Source organism: Leuciscus leuciscus (genome assembly GCF_965113295.1).
Source record: "Leuciscus leuciscus genome assembly, chromosome: 12".
Lineage (NCBI taxonomy): Eukaryota > Metazoa > Chordata > Actinopteri > Cypriniformes > Leuciscidae > Leuciscus > Leuciscus leuciscus.
In genome coordinates this window covers 43542544-43563752 of record NC_138736.1, presented here as the reverse complement: position 1 = coordinate 43563752, position 21209 = coordinate 43542544, and the positions used below count along the sequence as shown (strand labels likewise).

General features: G+C 45.8%; 1 protein-coding gene across 1 annotated transcript in view; it reads left to right on the top strand.

Annotated features, from left to right (window-relative positions):
- The window catches only part of kdm1b (lysine demethylase 1B), a 40823-nt gene that overhangs the window by 10015 nt on the left and 9599 nt on the right, over positions 1-21209 (top strand). Inside the window, exons 3-10 of the mRNA XM_082186881.1 lie at positions 3136-3329; positions 3401-3512; positions 9207-9320; positions 11784-11822; positions 12019-12196; positions 12597-12781; positions 14606-14776; positions 15312-15383. Of these exons, the coding sequence (XP_082043007.1) occupies positions 3136-3329; positions 3401-3512; positions 9207-9320; positions 11784-11822; positions 12019-12196; positions 12597-12781; positions 14606-14776; positions 15312-15383 (1065 nt within the window). The remainder of the gene's footprint in view (positions 1-3135; positions 3330-3400; positions 3513-9206; positions 9321-11783; positions 11823-12018; positions 12197-12596; positions 12782-14605; positions 14777-15311; positions 15384-21209) is intronic.

Genomic DNA, 21209 nt, shown 5'->3' with positions numbered 1-21209 from the left:
ATGACATTAAGGCCCAATCCCAATTCACCCCTTGGCCCTACCCCTTGGCCCTACCCCTCCGTTTTGCGTGTGCACGTGAAGGGGTAGGGCTGTCTCAATTCTCTTTTGGTTGGAGGGGTAGGGGTAAGGGGAAGGGCCAGATAGCCCTTGAAACGAAGATTTTTCGGGACCACACTTCAAACGAAGGGGTATGAGAAATGTACCTGCATACACCGGCTACAGAGGCAACATGACTGCCAATAATCATTTTCTTTGTCACATTAAATCTTGTGTTCATATTTACGGTCATGTTCTTCAAAGAAACGGTTGCAAAAAAATCGTTAAAGTTCGTTAACAATATGACGCGTGTAAAAAGCAAAAGTTTGAAGCGAAGTGGACGCGCGAATGAGGCGAATTCGCGTCCACCGCGCCGCACTAAACGCTTCATTCGTGCCGCAAGACCTCCAGACACGCGTAAACGCATTGAAATCCCTCGCGCCAGACGCTCTATTCGCGTTTGGTATGAACGCAGCTTTTAGGCGTTGAAGATATCGTCATCTCCGTTTTTTTCTGCAAACTTCAGAAGAAAAATACAAAAAATAGCTGTAACTCACGCAAGACTACAGCTGACGACGGCATCTTGGAAGTTTGTGATAAACATTGGCGCATCTCCTGTGACGTAGGCGCTAGCGACGATGTATAATGACATGTAACGGTGTAGTAGTGGTGTCCCATTTCTTAGGGGAATATTTTCACCCCTACGCCTTGCCACTCTGTTTCAAGGGGCAAGGGGTAAGGGTTAGGGGTAGGCGAAGGGGTATAAAATAGAATTGGGATTGGGCCTTACTGAGACATTAGGTCCAAATATCACAGCCAGGCCACCACCTTTACCACAAGCACGAGGCACGTCAGCATATTTGTAACCAGGTGGGGCACACATATTCAGATTAAAATAGTCATTTTCTTTGTGCCATGTTTCACTGAGATGTCGATTTTCCTATCTAAAATAGTATCCGTGATAAGTGCCGTTTTATTGTTTATTGACCTCGTGTTTAAGTGAGCAATTCGCATATTGCTGCAGAGCACATTCACCACAGTGTTTTGAGAAAAAGTCTCTGGATAGCGTAGATTTCCATAACAGATTCCTCGAGGTACAGAAGTATGACACAGCACGCGCCTACGGTTCGACCAAAACACTGAGTCTCCAGCACCGACAACAAAACGACTCTGACGTGAGCCCCTATGAGAGTAACAAGGCCGACGGAGGAGGTGCGAGGAGCGCAGAGATTTTAAGACGCTATAATTTGGGCGGCAAAGGTGATCCAGAGATAAAAGTTCAGATAGAGAGTACCTCAGCATGGTGATATCCAAAAGTTCAGTCCTCTGCTTAGTGCTGGTTCCTGATGTAATGAAATCGGCGATAATCCAAATGATTAAATGAAGTCGCATGATGCCATTCAGAATTATTCAACCATTTCGTGAAGAGGCTGAAACCTGCTGGGTATCAAGCTAGTACAGCACCAGGGATCCGTCTGAACTCACACGGAGACAACAGCAGGCAGCGGACAGATAGCAGGGACGGTGCAGGAGAAACACGGCAACAGATGTGATCGGCGTGCAGCAGACAGACCAGAACAAACAATCAGCAAGGTGATGTCCAGAAGTTCAGTCCACTGCTTAGCGCTGGTTCACAGAGACAACAGCAGGCAGCGGACAGGTAGCAGGGATAGAAACACGGCAGCAGATATAGTCGGCGAGCAGCAAACAGACCAAGACAAAACACATCGAAAGGCTGATTCAGACGGTTGAGTGCAAAACCGGCAACAGAAAAACTCATAAAAGCATAGAGTTAAAATAATTCAGGAGAATTTAAAATAATCCATAAAAATAGTTAATAAAATAAAATAAAAATAAAATATGGCAGGAGAAGCGTCAGCCAAACATGCGCCAGCGTCCTCTCCAAAAACCGGATGTTGGTGATAGGTTTCGTTCCAATGAACTGCGAACTACCTTATGATCTGAGTAATCTCTCTATGATCTGAGGAGTAATCCCTCTATGATCTGAGTAATCCCTCTATGATCTGAGTAATCCCTCTATGATCTGAGTAATCCCTCTATGATCTGAGTAATCTCTCCATGATCTGATGATCTGAGTAATCCCTCTATGATCTGAGTAATCCCTCTATGATCTGAGTAATCCCTCTATGATCTGAGGAATCCCTCTATGATCTGAGGAATCACTCTATGATCTGAGTAATGAGTAATCACTCTATGATCTGAGTAATCACTCTATGATCTGAGTAATCACTCTATGATCTGAGTAATCACTCTATGATCTGAGTAATCTCTCTATGATCTGAGTAATCTCTCTATGATCTGAGTAATCTCTCTATGATCTGAGTAATCTCTCAATGATCTGAGTAATCACTCTATGATCTGATGATCTGAGTAATCTCTCTATGATCTGAGTAATCTCTCTATGATCTGAGTAATCTCTCTATGATCTGAGTAATCTCTCTATGATCTGAGTAATCACTCTATGATCTGAGTAATCACTCTATGATCTGAGTAATCACTCTATGATCTGAGTAATCCCTCTATGATCTCTATGATCTGAGTAATCCTGAGGGATTACTCAGATCATAGAGGGATTACTCAGATCATAGAGGGATTACTCAGATCATAGAGGGATTACTCAGATCATAGAGAGATTACTCAGATCATAGAGAGATTACTCAGATCATAGAGGGATTACTCAGATCATAGAGAGATTACTCAGATCATAGAGAGATTACTCAGATCATCAGATCATAGAGTGATTACTCAGATCATAGAGTGATTACTCAGATTACTCAGATCATAGAGTGATTACTCAGATTACTCAGATCATAGAGGGATTACTCAGATCATAGAGAGATTACTCAGATCATAGAGAGATTACTCAGATCATCAGATCATAGAGTGATTACTCAGATCATCGAGTGATTACTCAGATCATCAGATCATAGAGTGATTACTCAGATCATAGAGTGATTACTCAGATCATCAGATCATAGAGTGATTACTCAGATCATAGAGTGATTACTCAGATCACAGAGTGATTACTCAGATCATAGAGGGATTACTCAGATCATAGAGGGATTACTCAGATCATAGAGAGATTACTCAGATCATAGAGTGATTACTCAGATCGTTCTGTTCTCATCTGATGCTGTAATGAGAATCGAGAGGTCAGTGTGTTTAACGTCTGCTTTCATCAGGTGTGCCAGGAACGGATACACGTCTCGCTGGTATCACCTGTCGTGTGGCGAGCACTTCTGTAACGAGTGCTTTGATCATTACTACAGAAGGTGAGTGCTGATGGGTAATGTTTAGGCTCTGCTGCTCGAGTCACACCTGATCCTCCTCTGTTCTTCTGCAGTCATAAAGACGGATACGAGACGTTCTCCTCCTGGAAGAGGGTTTGGACCAGCAATGGGAAGAGCGAACCGAGCCTCAAAGCCTTCATGGCCGACCAGAAGCTGCCCTACTGGGTGAGTAACTGTTTAACCTAGACCAGTGTAATCTAGACCAGCGTCTGTGTAACCTAGACCAGTGTAACCTAGACCGGTGTCTGTGTAACCTAGACCGGTGTCTGTGTAACCTAGACCTGTGTAACCTAGACCAGCAGTGTCTGTGTCTGTGTAACCTAGACCAGTGTAACCTAGACCGGTGTCTGTGTAACCTAGACCGGTGTCTGTGTAACCTAGACCTGTGTAACCTAGACCAGCAGTGTCTGTGTCTGTGTAACCTAGACCGGTGTCTGTGTAACCTAGACCAGCATCTGTGTAACCTAGACCAGTGTAACCTAGACCAGCTCTGTGTAACCTAGACCAGCAGTGTCTGTGTAACCTAGACCAGTGTCTGTGTAACCTAGACCAACTCTGTGTAACCTAGACCAGTGTTACCTAGACCGGCGTCTGTGTTACCTAGACCAGCATCTGTGTAATCTAGACCAGTGTAACCTAGACCTGTGTAACCTAGACCAGCATCTGTGTAACCTAGACCTGTTTAACCTAGACCAGTGTAATCTAGACCGGTGTCTGTGTAACCTAGACCAGCTCTGTGTAACCTAGACCAGCATCTGTGTAACCTAGACCAGTGTAACCTAGACCAGCTCTGTGTAACCTAGACCAGTGTAATCTAGACCAGCGTCTGTGTAACCTAGACCAGTGTCTGTGTAACCTAGACCGGTGTCTGTGTAACCTAGACCAGTGTAACACAGACCAGTGTAACCTAGACCGGTGTCTGTGTAACCTAGACCAGTGTAACCTAGACCAACTCTGTGTAACCTAGACCAGTGTTACCTAGACCGGCGTCTGTGTTACCTAGACCAGCATCTGTGTAACCTAGACCAGTGTAACCTAGACCGGCGTCTGTGTAACCTAGACCAGCATCTGTTTAACCTAGACCTGTTTAACCTAGACCAGTGTAATCTAGACCAGCGTCTGTGTAACCTAGACCAGTGTAATCTAGACCAGCGTCTGTGTAACCTAGACCAGTGTAACCTAGACCGGTGTCTGTGTAACCTAGACCAGTGTCTGTGTAACCTAGACCAGCTCTGTGTAACCTAGACAAGCATCTGTGTAACCTAGACCAGTGTAACCTAGACCAGTGTAACCTAGACCAGCTCTGTGTAAACTAGACCGGTGTCTGAGTAACCTAGACCAGTGTCTGTGTAACCTAGACCAGCATCTGTGTAACCTAGACCAGTGTAACCTAGACCAGCTCTGTGTAAACTAGGCCGGTGTCTGTGTAACCTAGACCAGTGTCTGTGTAACCTAGACCAACTCTGTGTAACCTAGACCAGTGTTACCTAGACCGGCGTCTGTGTTACCTAGACCTGTGTAACCTAGACCAGCATCTGTGTAACCTAGACCTGTTTAACCTAGACCTGTGTAACCTAGACCTGTGTAACCTAGACCGGTGTCTGTGTAACCTAGACCAGCTCTGTGTAACCTAGACCAGCATCTGTGTAACCTAGACCAGTGTAACCTAGACCAGCTCTGTGTAAACTAGACCGGTGTCTGTGTAACCTAGACCAGTGTCTGTGTAACCTAGACCAACTCTGTGTAACCTAGACCAGTGTTACCTAGACCGGCGTCTGTGTTACCTAGACCAGTGTAACCTAGACCAGTGTAACCTAGACCAGTGTAATCTAGACCAGCGTCTGTGTAACCTAGACCTATGTAACCTAGACCAGCATCTGTGTAACCTAGACCTGTTTAACCTAGACCAGTGTAATCTAGACCAGCGTTTGTGTAACCTAGACCAGTGTAATCTAGACCAGCAACTGTGTAACCTAGACAAGTGTCTGTGTAACCTAGACCAGTGTCTGTGTAACCTAGACCAACTCTGTGTAACCTAGACCAGTGTTACCTAGACCGGCGTCTGTGTTACCTAGACCAGCATCTGTGTAACCTAGACCAGTGTAACCTAGACCTGTGTAACCTAGACCAGCATCTGTGTAACCTAGACCTGTGTAACCTAGACCAGTGTAATCTAGACCGGTGTCTGTGTAACCTAGACCAGCTCTGTGTAACCTAGACCAGCATCTGTGTAACCTAGACCAGTGTAACCTAGACCAGCTCTGTGTAACCTAGACCAGTGTAATCTAGACCAGCGTCTGTGTAACCTAGACCAGTGTCTGTGTAACCTAGACCGGTGTCTGTGTAACCTAGACCAGTGTCTGTGTAACCTAGACCAGTGTAACATAGACCAGTGTAACCTAGACCGGTGTCTGTGTAACCTAGACCAGTGTAACCTAGACCAACTCTGTGTAACCTAGACCAGTGTTACCTAGACCGGCGTCTGTGTTACCTAGACCAGCATCTGTGTAACCTAGATCAGTGTAACCTAGACCGGCGTCTGTGTAACCTAGACCAGCATCTGTTTAACCTAGACCTGTGTAACCTAGACCGGTGTAACCTAGACCGGTGTCTGTGTAACCTAGACCAGCTCTGTGTAACCTAGACCTGTTTAACCTAGACCAGTGTAATCTAGACCAGCGTTTGTGTAACCTAGACCAGTGTAATCTAGACCAGCAACTGTGTAACCTAGACCAGTGTCTGTGTAACCTAGACCAGTGTCTGTGTAACCTAGACCAACTCTGTGTAACCTAGACCAGTGTTACCTAGACCGGCGTCTGTGTTACCTAGACCAGCATCTGTGTAACCTAGACCAGTGTAACCTAGACCTGTGTAACCTAGACCAGCATCTGTGTAACCTAGACCTGTGTAACCTAGACCAGTGTAATCTAGACCGGTGTCTGTGTAACGTAGACCAGCTCTGTGTAACCTAGACCAGCATCTGTGTAACCTAGACCAGTGTAACCTAGACCAGCTCTGTGTAACCTAGACCAGTGTAATCTAGACCAGCGTCTGTGTAACCTAGACCAGTGTCTGTGTAACCTAGACCGGTGTCTGTGTAACCTAGACCAGTGTCTGTGTAACCTAGACCAGTGTAACATAGACCAGTGTAACCTAGACCGGTGTCTGTGTAACCTAGACCAGTGTAACCTAGACCAACTCTGTGTAACCTAGACCAGTGTTACCTAGACCGGCGTCTGTGTTACCTAGACCAGCATCTGTGTAACCTAGATCAGTGTAACCTAGACCGGCGTCTGTGTAACCTAGACCAGCATCTGTTTAACCTAGACCTGTGTAACCTAGACCGGTGTAACCTAGACCGGTGTCTGTGTAACCTAGACCAGCTCTGTGTAACCTAGACCAGCATCTGTGTAACTTAGACCAGTGTAACCTAGACCAGCTCTGTGTAAACTAGACCGGTGTCTGTGTAACCTAGACCAGTGTCTGTGTAACCTAGACCAACTCTGTGTAACCTAGACCAGTGTTACCTAGACCGGCGTCTGTGTTACCTAGACCTGTGTAACCTAGACCAGTGTAATCTAGACCAGCGTCTGTGTAACCTAGACCTGTGTAACCTAGACCAGCATCTGTGTAACCTAGACCTGTTTACCTGTTAATCTAGACCGGCGTCTGTGTAACCTAGACCTGTGTGATTTAGACCAGCATCTGTGTAACCTAGAGCACTGTAACCTAGACCGGCGTCTGTGTAACCTAGAACTGTGTAACCTAGACCAGCATCTGTGTAACCTAGACCTCTGTAATCTAGACCAGCATCTGTGTAACCTAGACCACTGTAACCTAGACCGACGTCTGTGTAACCTAGACCTGTGTAACCTAGACCAGTGTCTGTGTAACCTAGACCTGTGTAACCTAGACCAGTGTCTGTGTAACCTAGACCAGTGTAACCTAGACCAGCTCTGTGTAACCTAGAAGACTGTAACCTAGACTACTGTGTAACCTAGACCACTGTAACCTAGACCGACGTCTGTGTAACCTAGACCTGTGTAACCTAGACCAGTGTCTGTGTAACCTAGACCTGTGTAACCTAGACCAGTGTCTGTGTAACCTAGACCAGTGTAACCTAGACCAGCTCTGTGTAACCTAGAAGAGTGTAACCTAGACTACTGTGTAACCTAGACCAACTCTGTGTAAGCTAGACCGGCGTCTGTGTAACCTAGACCGGCGTCTGTGTAACCTAGACCGGCGTCTGTGTAAGCTAGACCGGCGTCTGTGTAAGCTAGACCGGCGTCTGTGTAAGCTAGACCGGCGTCTGTGTAAGCTAGACCGGCGTCTGTGTAAGCTAGACCGGCGTCTGTGTAAGCTAGACCGGCGTCTGTGTAACCTAGACCGGCGTCTGTGTAACCTAGACCAACTCTGTGTAAGCTAGACTGGCGTCTGTGTAACGTAGACCAACTCTGTGTAAGCTAGACTGGCGTCTGTGTAACCTAGACCAACTCTGTGTAAGCTAGACCGGCGTCTGTGTAAGCTAGACCGGCGTCTGTGTAAGCTAGACCGGCGTCTGTGTAAGCTAGACCGGCGTCTGTGTAAGCTAGACCGGCGTCTGTGTAAGCTAGACCGGCGTCTGTGTAAGCTAGACCGGCGTCTGTGTAACCTAGACCGGCGTCTGTGTAACCTAGACCGGCGTCTGTGTAAGCTAAACCGGCGTCTGTGTAAGCTAGACCGGCGTCTGTGTAACCTAGACCAACTCTGTGTAAGCTAGACTGGCGTTTGTGTAACGTAGACCAACTCTGTGTAAGCTAGACTGGCGTCTGTGTAACCTAGACCAACTCTGTGTAAGCTAGACCGGCGTCTGTGTAAGCTAGACCGGCGTCTGTGTAAGCTAGACCGGCGTCTGTGTAAGCTAGACCGGCGTCTGTGTAACCTAGACCGGCGTCTGTGTAACCTAGACCGGCGTCTGTGTAAGCTAAACCGGCGTCTGTGTAAGCTAGACCGGCGTCTGTGTAACCTAGACCAACTCTGTGTAAGCTAGACTGGCGTCTGTGTAACGTAGACCAACTCTGTGTAAGCTAGACTGGCGTCTGTGTAACCTAGACCAACTCTGTGTAAGCTAGACCGGCGTCTGTGTAAGCTAGACCGGCGTCTGTGTAAGCTAGACCGGCGTCTGTGTAAGCTAGACCGGCGTCTGTGTAAGCTAGACCGGCGTCTGTGTAACCTAGACCGGCGTCTGTGTAACCTAGACCGGCGTCTGTGTAACCTAGACCGGCGTCTGTGTAAGCTAAACCGGCGTCTGTGTAAGCTAGACCGGCGTCTGTGTAACCTAGACCAACTCTGTGTAAGCTAGACTGGCGTCTGTGTAACGTAGACCAACTCTGTGTAAGCTAGACTGGCGTCTGTGTAACCTAGACCAACTCTGTGTAACCTAGACCGGCGTCTGTGTAAGCTAGACCGGCGTCTGTGTAAGCTAGACCGGCGTCTGTGTAAGCTAGACCGGCGTCTGTGTAAGCTAGACCGGCGTCTGTGTAAGCTAGACCGGTGTCTGTGTAACCTAGACCAACTCTGTGTAACCTAGACCAACTCTGTGTAACCTAGACCTGTGTAACCTAGACCAACATCTGTGTAACCTAGACCAGTGTTACCTAGACCAGTGCAACCTAGACCAACATCTGTGTAACCTAGACCAACATCTGTCTAACCTCGACCAGTGTAACCTCGACCAGTGTAATCTAGACCAACGTCTGTGTAACGTGTGTGTGTGTGTGTGTGTGCGTGCGTGTGTGTGTGTCAGGTCCAGTGCAGTAAAGCAGACTGTGGCAGATGCTGATAACCGTGTGTGTGTGTGTGTGTGTGTGTGTGTGTCAGGTCCAGTGCAGTAAAGCAGACTGTGGCAGATGGCGTCAGCTGAGTAAAGAGTCGGCTCTGACGGCTTCTCTGGCATCATCGTATCGCTGTGGGATGAAGATCAACAGCGTGAAGGTAAGAACTTGTCGCTCACCTGCAGGCCGACGAGTGTGTGCGTGCTTGAGTGTGTGTGTGTGCTTGAGTGTGTGTGTGTGCTTGAGTGTGTGTGTGTGCTGGAGTGTGTGTGTGTGCTGGAGTGTGTGTGTGTGCTGGAGTGTGTGTGTGTGCTGGAGTGTGTGTGTGTGCTGGAGTGTGTGTGCTGGAGTGTGTGTGCTGGAGTGTGTGTGCTGGAGTGTGTGTGCTGGAGTGTGCGTGCGCTGGAGTGTGTGCGTGCGCTGGAGTGTGCGTGCGCTGGAGTGTGTGCGTGCTTGAGTGTGTGTGCGTGCTTGAGTGTGTGTGCGTGCTTGAGTGTGTGCGTGCTTGAGTGTGTGCTTGAGTGCGCTTGAGTGTGTGTGTGTGCTGGATAGGGGTGGAACGGTACACAGAAGTCACGGTTCGGTTCATACATCACGGTTCGGTACGAGTTCGGTACAATGGAGGGAAAAGCAAAACAAAAATGTAGAAGGCAATTTTTTTTTTTATTGTGCATGTCTGTAGGCTGTTCCACCAAAGGAAAATAAATGTTTTAAGCCTTGTATTTTTTAAATAAGTTTTATTAATAAAGTAAAGGCATAGAACCAGTTTATTTGTAGTGCATTGCCAATAGTTTTATATAATTAGTTTATTAATTAAATTAATAAAAAGACAAAAAGACCTTGAGATATGTTTCAGGTAATTGTACCTGAATGAATTTAAAATTCATTTGCTATATTTCAGATCAATATATTTGTTTTCCTTAATTTTGATAACACTAACTTTATTCTCATCTGAATTATAAATAATTTATTTCTGTATAAAATAATACTACCATTAAAAACAAATTTGATTTTCTTTTAATCAATGTAGAATGTGTAACTTACTGTGTTGGGTGACAGTTGTAGGTTACAGTTTGACAAGAGTTTACAGTTTGACAAAAGCACAATGTTGTGTTTTATTACGAGTGTGCACAAATATAAGTAAACACTTTGCAGTTTGAATGATGTCCAATGAACAAAATGAGTATGTTTTTATGTTTCCACTGTTCGATCGCGCCCGCGCCTCTCTGAACACACACACACACACACGCGCACGCACACAGGCACACACACACACACAACATATTCCAGCATTGCAAACTTGACATCGCAGCCTGTCCATTATAGCCTGTCTATGATTATAGCCATAGATATTATGTCTATGATTATAGCACATAAGTTATAGCCATGGAGCTTCAGAGCTAAGGCGGAGCTACAGATTAGGTGTCCCTAAAGAACCCGCGTATCTAACAGTAGTTCCGCATTACATTAATTAATTTGCACGCGAGTTTTATTTATTTTTATACCGTGTATTCTCCGTGTGTATTCATGCACCGAACCGTGACGCCCGTACCGTCTCGGTTCAATACGAATACATGTACCGTTCCACCCCTAGTGCTGGAGTGTGTGCGTGCTGGAGTGTGTGCGTGCTGGAGTGTGTGCGCGCTGGAGTGTGTGCGCGCTGGAGTGTGTGCGCGCTGGAGTGTGTGCGCGCTGGAGTGTGTGTGCGTGCTGGAGTGTGTGCGTGCTGGAGTGTGTGCGTGCTGGAGTGTGTGTGTGTGCGCTGGAGTGTGTGTGTGTGCTGGAGTGTGTGTGTGTGTGTGTGTGTGCTGGAGTGTGTGTGTGTGCTGGAGTGTGTGTGTGTGTGTGTGCTGGAGTGTGTGTGTGTGCTGGAGTGTGTGTGTGTGCTGGAGTGTGCGCGCGCTGGAGTGTGCGCGCGCTGGAGTGTGCGCGCGCTGGAGTGTGCGCGCGCTGGAGTGTGCGCGCGCTGGAGTGTGCGCGCGCTGGAGTGGAGTGTGCGCGCGCTAGTGTGTGTGTGTGCGCTGGAGTGTGTGTGCGCTGGAGTGTGTGTGCGCTGGAGTGTGTGTGCGTGCTGGAGTGTGTGCGTGCTGGAGTGTGTGTGTGTGCGCTGGAGTGTGTGTGCGCTGGAGTGTGTGTGCGCTGGAGTGTGTGTGTGTGCTGGAGTGTGTGTGTGTGTGCTGGAGTGTGTGTGTGTGTGCTGGAGTGTGTGTGTGTGTGTGTGCTGGAGTGTGTGTGTGTGCTGGAGTGTGTGTGTGTGCTGGAGTGTGTGTGTGTGCTGGAGTGTGTGTGTGTGTGTGTGCTGGAGTGTGTGTGTGTGCTGGAGTGTGTGTGTGTGCTGGAGTGTGCGCGTGCTGGAGTGTGCGCGTGCTGGAGTGTGCGCGCGCTGGAGTGTGCGCGCGCTGGAGTGTGCGTGCGCTGGAGTGTGCGCGCGCTGGAGTGTGTGTGCGTGCTGGAGTGTGCTGGAGTGTGTGTGTGTGCTGGAGTGTGTGTGTGTGCTGGAGTGTGTGTGTGTGCTGGAGTGTGCGCGCGCTGGAGTGTGCGCGCGCTGGAGTGTGCGCGCGCTGGAGTGTGCGTGCGCTGGAGTGTGTGCTGATCCTCACGTCTCTGTGCTTTTGTTTTGCAGAGTGAAGGAAGTGATGCATGTTCTCAGCCGGAGGATGTGGTAAGGATGCGGTTGATCAGTGGTTCAGTGATTTTACTCTGGCCATTCAGTGACCAAACACACTGTACGACAATCAGACAGAAATATATTAATATGACCATGAAGTTCACAGACCCACCAGTATTCAGACTGATTAACATGATTACCTCCACGTATTGATGGTGATGATGATGATGATGCTGCTGTCGTTGATCAGCGTGTGGCCGGTGTGACGGACAGCTGGTGGCTCTCGATGCTCATCCTGCCGCCGCTGTTTAAGGACAGTCCCGCTAGCCCGTTCCTCAGTGCGTATTACCCGGATTGTGTGGGCATGAGCCCGTCTGCCGGCCCGGGGAACCAGCGCCAGGAGCACCGGCGGGCGGCGCCGCCTCACGGTGAGCCTGATCACTCTCATCAACACAACCACGTGTTTTCAGAATTAACTCTCTGAAAGACTCGTCAGCACATGAACAGATGTAGATTCCATGACTGCAGGAAAACCAGAGTCTTCTTTCATACTAGTGTAGAGAAAACATCCAAAACACATATTTAAGTGTTTATTTATTGCACTCAATCATCTCTGTAAAGGACGGTGAGTCAGAACTCACTTCAGCAGCTTCACACACACCAAACTTTACAGTTTTATTCATATCTATATTCTGTAGGTTTGTTTGAATATTTCATTTTCCTGATTTATAGAACATTTTACTCATAAAAACATAGTAAAAGTGTATTTCTGTCTCTTGAGAAATGTATGAAAATTAGTGAATTTTGTGTGAATGCGTGTGTGTGTAGTTCCCGGACTCTCGCCGTATTTCCAGCCCTTCTATCAGCCGAACGAGTGTGGGAAAGCCTTGTGTGTGAGACCCGACATGATGGAGCTGGACGAGTTATACGAGTTCCCAGAATTTTCCAGGGATCCCACCATGTATCTGGCGCTGAGGAACCTGGTGCTGGCGGCCTGGAACCGTGACTGTAAGGTACGAACATCAGCGCTCATGCGTTAGCTAGTCTTGTCTGTGTTTTGAGGTTCTGTTGTTTGTGTTGAGGTTCTGTTGTCTGTTGTGTGTGTTGAGGTTCTGTTGTGTGTGTTGAGGTTCTGTTGTGTTCGCTGTTTCAGGAGCTGTTGTGTGTGTGTTGAGGTTCGTTCTGTTGTGTGTGTTCCGGTTCTGTTGTGTGTGTGTGTGTGTGTGTGTGTGTGTTGAGGTTCTGTTGTGTTTGCTGTTTCAGGAGGTTCTGTTCTGTGTGTTGAGGTTCTGTTGTGTTTGTTGAGGTTCTGTTGTGTGTGTTGAGGTTTTGTTGTGTTTGCTGTTTCAGGAGGTTCTGTTGTGTGTGTTGAGGTTCTGTTGTGTTTGCTGTTTCAGGAGGTTCTGTTGTGTTTGCTGAGGTTCTGTTGTGTGTGTTGTGTGTGTGTTGAGGTTCTGTTGTGTTTGGTGTTTCAGGAGGTTCTGTTGTGCATTTTGAGGTTCTATTGTGTGTGTTGGTTTAGGAGGTTCTGTTGTTTCAGGAGGTTCTGTTGTGTGTGTAGGTTCTGTTGTGTGTTTTGAGGTTCTGTTTGTGTGTGTTGTTGCAGGAGGTTTTTGTTGTGCATTTTGAGGTTCTATTGTGTGTGTTGTTTCAGGAGGTTCTGTTCTGTGTGTTGAGGTTCTGTTGTGTTTGTTGAGGTTCTGTTGTGTGTGTTGAGGTTCTGTTGTATTTGCTGTTTCAGGAGGTTCTGTTGTGTGTGTTGAGGTTCTGTTGTGTACATTGATGTTCTGTCGTGTGTGTTGAGGTTCTGTTGTGCATTTTGAGGTTCTATTGTGTGTGTTGTTTTAGGAGGTTCTGTTGTATGTGTTGTTTCAGGAGGTTCTGTTGTGTGTTTTGAGATTCTGTTTGTGTGTGTTGTTGCAGGAGGTTTCTGTTGTGCATTTTGAGGTTCTATTGTGTGTGTTGTTTCAGGAGGTTCTGTTGTGTGTGTGTGTGTGTGTGTGTAGGTTCTGTTGTGTGTTTTGAGGTTCTGTTTGTGTGTGTTGTTGCAGGAGGTTTCTGTTGTGTGTGTTGAAGTTCTGTTGTGTGTGTTGATGTTCTGTTATGTGTGTTGATTTCTGTTGTGTTTGCTGTTTCAGGAGGTTCTGTTGTGTGTGTGTTAATGTTCTGTTGAGTGTATTGATTTCTGTTGTTTTGGCTGTTGCAGTAGGTTCTGTTGTGTTTGTTGAGGTTCTTTTGTGAGTGTGTTGATTTCTGTTGTGTTTCCTGTTTCAGGAGGTTCTGTTGTGTTTGAGGTTCTGCTGTGTTTGTTGAGGTTCTGTTGTGAGTGTGTTGAGGTTCTGTTGTGTGTGTTGAGGTTCTATTGTGTGTGCTGAGGTTCTGTTGTGTGTGTTGAGGTTCTGTTGTGTGTGTGTGTGTGTGTGTGTGTTGCAGGAGGTTCTGTTGTGTGTGTGTGTGTGTGTGTGTTGAGGTTCTGTTGTGTGTGTTGAGGTTCTGTTGTGTGTGTGTGTTGAGGTTCTGTTGTGTGTGTGTGTTGAGGTTCTGTTGTGTGTGTGTGTGTGTGTTGCAGGAGGTTCTGGTGTGTGTGTGTGTGTGTGTGTGTGTGTTGATGTTCTGTTCTGTGTGTGTGTGTGTGTGTTGATGTTCTGTTCTGTGTGTGTGTGTGTGTGTATTGATGTTCTGTTCTGTGTGTGTGTGTGTGTGTGTGTTGCAGGAGGTTCTGTTGTGTGTGTGTGTGTGTGTGTGTGTTGATGTTCTGTTCTGTGTGTGTGTGTGTGTGTGTGTGTGTGTATTGATGTTCTGTTCTGTGTGTGTGTGTGTGTGTGTGTGTGTTGCAGGAGGTTCTGACCCTGCAGAGATGCGCTCCTCATGTGATTGTGCGCGGTCTGGTGCGGATCCGCTGTGTGCAGGAACTGGAGCGAGTTCTGGACTTCATGACCCGGAAGGGCCTGATCAACACGGGAGTTCTGCAGGTCAAGCGGCCCCTGCTGCCCGAGTCCCAGCACAATGTGAGCCGCTGACACACTGACACACACTCGCTCTGTCTGTCCCAGCACAACGTGAGGCGCTGACACACACTCGCTCTGTTTCAGAGGAATGAGTGAGAATCTGGAGAATCTTCATTGAGAAGAACCAGAGTCACAAACTAATATCTGACAGTCATGAGAATTTACAGAAAAATGTTTTTGATTGTCATGAAAATAGTGTCACAGTGTAAAAAATCTCGGGGCCGTTCACTCATGAAAACGTGAGGCAGGAATGTGTTTTAAACCTTTGACTTGAGCAGCATGTTTTTATAATGTCGTGAGCGGTACGAGACAGAACGCTGGTGATGTCAGAGGCGTCCGCATGTTTAGTGCATGAAACTGGTATTGTGAAGTGTCCTCTTTATGTTGAGCCGGTCATAACAGTTTACACAGGAAAAACATGGAGAAGCAGTGCAGTGGAAAACCCTTTCTGTGTGAACGGCCTGTGAAATGTCTTCAGTGAGATACACATATGAACATATGAAGTGTGTGTGTGTGTGTGTGTTTGTGTGAGCAGAAGGTTCTGGTCATCGGCGCCGGTGCTGCGGGTCTCGCTGCTGCTCGCCAGCTCCAGAACTTCGGTATGCAGGTATGACACACACACTCTCACACTCTCTCACACACACACACACACACACACACACATACACTCACACTCTGTCTGTCACTCAGTCACACACACACACTCACGCACTCTCTCTGTCACTCAGTCTGATGGGAGAGTGTGTGTTGGCGGGTGAGGGGGGGATAGTGGTGCGGGGCTGTTTCTTAGGGGTTGAGCTATACACACACACACACACACTCACTCACTCTCTCTCTCTCTCTCTCTCTCTCTCTCACTCTCACACACACACACACACACACACTGTTTCTCAGGGGTTGAGCTATAGGCTCCTTAGACATTTCTGACAGTGCTGTACTTCCGACTCTGTGAGAACAGTTTGGGGAAGGCCCTGTTCTTTCCCAGCATGCTCCAGTGCAGAAAACAAGGCCCATAAAGACATGTCTGGATGAGTCCGGTGTGGAAGAACTGGACCGGCCCGCACAGATCCCTGACCTCGACCCGTCCTACAGCTCTGGGCTGAACAGAAGCGGAGATCAGGAGATCAGGGGTCTCATTTATAAAACTGTGCGTAGGATCCTTACTAAAAGTGTACGTGCGCCCGAAAGGCAAAAATGGCGTACGCCAAAAAATATTCAGACTTATAAAACCGTGTGTATGCCAGAACCTGCGCAGAATTCACTTTATAAATCCCAGTCAGCAGAAGATTGTGCGCACATCGCTGGCTTCCGTTGCTACTAGCACAACACGGTAGTAATTCGCTAGCCTGCTAACGCGCCACCCGTGCGCTCAGCTATTTTTATTTATTTATTTGTCTCTCGCGCCTTTGAGTTCATAAAAGCTCAGGTGAGTAAGAATCACTCAACAAACACGGTGAGTAATGTCTTGTCCTGTTATTATCATGCGTCGCGTCTGAATGCGTTGTTGTTTTTGGAGCTCTATCGATTTGATTTATAATTCTTGATTTTTCTCGCTGCCTCGCTGCCTGCTGTGAGTGTGTTTGCTTCGGAGCTGTAAGCTCCGTCTTAGCCTCGTATTTCCTTGTTTTGAACCATCATTTACTACAATTTCTAGTTGTTTATATTACTACTAAATACAGCTTACCCAACCCTGACGCATAACACGCTAGTAATTCGCTAGCCTGTTAACGCGCCACCCTTGCGCTCAGCTATTTTTATTTATTTATTTTCTCTCGCGCCTTTGAGTTCATAAAAGCTCAGGTGAATAAGAAACACTCAACAAACACGGTGAATAATGTCTTGTCCTGTCATTATCATGCGTTGCGTCTGAATGCGTTGTTGTTTTTGGAGCTCTATCGATTTGATTTATAATTCTTGATTTTTCTCTTTAAACTCGCTTACAACGAACATTTTCTACTCTTCCTCACTGAGAAGCACTACTGCTCAAACCTCATTGTTACAACGCGGACTGTTGAGCAGACGCGTCTCAAGCCTATTAGTGATCCAACGCTGCATACTCTTAAAGGTTACGTCCGTGGATCACGGCTGAACGCGTCTTCTCCACACTCACTTATAAACAAACACTTTTTTTTCGCCTATCGTGCGTCTACTCTACACCCCTACCACTAAAAAACCTCATAGTTACAACGCGGACTGTTGAGCAGACGCGTCTCAAGCCTATTAGTGATCCAACGCTGCATACTCTTAAAGGTTACGTCCGTGGATCACGGCTGAACGCGTCTTCTCCACACTCATTTACAAACAAACTTATAATATAAATTAGTATTAATATTGATAGCATCACTGGTAGCTTCGTTGCTAACTCACTGTCCATCTGTTAAAATGGCGAATATATCAGATGTAAGTAGTCTACCGCTTGGTGCAGGTGAGGACACATTTGAGCTTCACGCACTGCAGTCTGAGCTGGAAGCTGTTGAGAAACAGATCCACAACCTTTTATTGAGACAGGCCGAGCTGAGAGACCGGTGTTTGGCTCTTGAAACATCACGCGCCGACGCACACAAATCAGTGTTTAACGTTACTAACCCGCTGACTCCGACCGCGTCTACTCCGTGCGTTCCTCAGCATCGGTCGCAATCAGCCATGGTCTCGTTCACTCCGGCTCCAACACGCCACCACGAAGCCTGGGTGGTTCCGCAGCGGAAGACGCGAGTCAGGTTTAGACCAAGACTTTCTCCGACCCTCCCGGTTTTCGAGTTATCGACACAAAACCGCTTCTCCCCTCTACGCGAAACAGAACGCGATGCTGTGATCATCGGCGATTCCATCGTTCGGCACGTACACGCTACGTTAGGTACAAGTAAGGTGCAAAGTCACTGCTTCCCTGGTGCTCGTGTTTCTGAAATCGCTGCTCGCGTTCCCGAGATCCTGAACGGTGACGAGCGCGTCGGAACTGTGGTCCTGCACGCGGGAGTGAACGACATCAGGCTGCGCCAGACGGAGATTCTGAAGAAAGACTTCAGGAATCTAATCGATACGGTACGCAGCACATCGCCTGAAACAACGATCATTGTGTCAGGACCGCTTCCCACGTACCGACTAGGGCATGAAAAGTTCAGCAGATTATTTGCGCTAAATGAATGGTTAATGTCATGGTGCAATGAGCAGAAACTGCTCTTTGTAAATAATTGGAATCTGTTTTGGGAGCGTCCTAGGCTTTTCCGTGCTGATGGCTTACACCCAAGCAGATTCGGAGCGGCTCTTCTGTCAGATAACATCTCTAAAATGTTAAATACCCTTTGACTAGTAACCAAAAGTCCAAATCATAGTCTCTGCTGCACCAATTCAACTGATATAAATACTAGTGTAGAACATTGCATAGAAACCGTGTCTATTCCTCGTTTAGTGAGATCAAATAATAAATCTAATGCAGGATCTAGGAAAAATCTAATTGTTATTAAAACAGAAAATGTTGCTATTAGTAAACAAAAACTATTTCTAAAGCTAGGTCTTCTAAACATTAGATCACTCACACCTAAGGCAGTTATTGTAAATGAAATAGTCACAGATAATAGCTTCGATGTACTTTGCCTTACTGAAACCTGGCTTAAACCAAATGATTATTTCGGTATTAATGAGTCTACTCCTCCTGGATACTGTTATAAGCATGAGCCCCGTCTGATTGGCCGTGGCGGAGGTGTTGCAACCATTTATAAAGATATTCTAAATGTTACTCAGAAAACGGGTTATAAGTTTATTTCATTTGAAGTACTTGTACTAAATGTTACGCTCTTAGATGTTAGAAAAACATCACTATTATCTCTAGCCTTGGCTACCGTATATAGACCGCCAGGGCCTTACGCTGATTTCCTAAAAGAGTTTGCAGATTTTCTCTCAGACCTATTAGTCAATGTCGATAAAGCATTAATTGTTGGAGATTTTAACATACACGTAGATAATCCAAATGATGCGTTAGGAGCTGCGTTTACAGATTTATTAAATTCATTTGGGGTCAAGCAAAACGTCACCGGACCAACTCATCGTCTTAATCATACACTCGATTTAATTATATCACACGGAACCGATCCAACCGATATAGATATCATTCCACAAAGTGATGAAGTCACTGATCACTACATGGTAACTTGCATATTACGTACTGCTGTAATATGTCATGCGGCGTCGCGTTATCAACCAGGCAGAACAATCCTCCCATCCACCATAGATAATTTCTCAAATTGCTTATCTAATCTGTCTCAGCTGCTGCCTGAACCCAAACAAACAGATGAACTAGAAGAACTAACTAGCACTATGAGCACCATTCTCTCTAGAACATTGGATGTGGTTGCACCTATTAAATTAAAAAAGGTCAGAGAGAAAAATAAAGCACCATGGTATAACAATACTACGCATGTTTTAAAGAGAGAAACCCGTATTTTAGAGCGTAAATGGAAGCAAACTAATTTAGAGGTCTTTAGAATCGCGTGGAAAGACAGTATGTCACGTTATAAAAAGGCCCTAAAAGCTGCCAGGGCTGAGCACCTCCGCAAACTAATAGAAAACAACCAAAACAATCCAAGGTTTCTATTTAACACCGTGGCTAGACTAACAAATAAACAGACGTCACCCGAACAAAATATCCGTTACAGTTCAGTAGTAATGATTTCATGAACTTCTTCACTGAGAAAATAGAAAGCATCAGAACCACAATTATAAACGTTCAATCTTCAATCGCGCCTTACAATTCAGCTTCAATTATCACCCCGAAAGAACAATTACAGTGCTTTACAACTATAGAACAAAAAGAGTTAAATAAACTTATCACTTCATCTAAAACAACAACATGTTTATTAGATCCTATACCAACTAAACTACTGAAAGAAGTGTTATCTGTAGTGGAAGAGCCTCTCCTCAATATTATTAACTCGTCTTTATCTTTAGGTCATGTTCCAAGAACATTTAAACTGGCAGTTATAAAACCTCTCATTAAGAAACCACAATTAGATCATAATAATCTAGCAAATTATAGACCCATTTCAAATCTTCCATTTATGTCTAAAATATTAGAAAAAGTGGTGTCCGCTCAACTGGGCTCTTTCTTGCAACAAAATGATATCTATGAAAAGTTTCAGTCTGGATTCAGACCGCATCATAGCACTGAAACTGCGCTCGTTAAAATCACAAATGATTTACTTTTAGCTTCTGACCAAGGCTGTATCTCAATACTAGTTTTACTTGATCTTAGTGCTGCGTTCGATACTATAGATCACACAATACTCCTAGATCGACTACAAAATTATACTGGTGTTCAAGGACAAGCACTAAGCTGGTTCAAATCATACCTATCTGACCGCTACCATTTTGTCTATTTAAATGGAGAAAAATCGATCATAACTCCAGTAAACTATGGAGTGCCGCAGGGATCTGTATTAGGCCCTCTGTTATTTTCAATATATATGATGCCACTTGGAAATATTATAAGGAAACATGGAATTAGTTTCCATTGTTATGCTGATGACACTCAAATATATATTTCATCACGGCCGGATGAAAACGCTACATTTTCCAAATTGACAGAGTGTGTTAAAGATATAAAAGATTGGATGACGCGTAATTTTCTTTTATTAAATCCAGACAAGACAGATGTAATACTTATCGGTTCAAAAAACCGCCCACAAAACCTCGCACAATACAACTTTAACATCATAGGATGTCCTGTTACTTTATCCTCTACAGTAAAAGACCTGGGTGTTATACTCGATTGCAACCTGTCTTTTGAAAATCATATTTCTTATGTTACAAAAACAGCCTTTTTCCACCTTAGAAACATTGCTAAGCTACGTAATATGCTATCAGTTTCTGATGCAGAAAAGTTAGTTCATGCATTCATGACCTCGAGACTGGATTACTGTAATGCTTTATTAGCTGGTTGTCCTGCATCCTCAATAAACAAGCTACAGTTAGTCCAAAATGCCGCCGCTAGAGTTCTTACGAGATCAAGAAAATATGATCATATAACACCGATTTTATCATCACTGCATTGGTTACCTATAAAGTTCCGTATTAATTACAAGGTATTGCTACTGACTTATAAAGCCCTAAACGGCTTAGCTCCAGTCTATTTAACAGATCTTCTATCGCCCTATAATCCATCGCGCTCTTTGAGATCACTAAATTCAAGGCTTTTGGTCATACCTAGGATATCCAGAACCACCAAAGGAGGGAGAGCATTTTCACATTTGGCTCCAAAACTCTGGAATAGTCTTCCTGATACTGTTCGTTGCTCAGACTCGCTCTCCCAGTTTAAAACTAGATTAAAGTCGCATCTCTTCAGCCAGGCATTCATATAATCCTACAGTTCAAACTACAATCCGGCCTCTATCCAATGCCAGAGGAGAACTGGCCCCCGACTGAGCCTGGGTTCTCCCAAGGT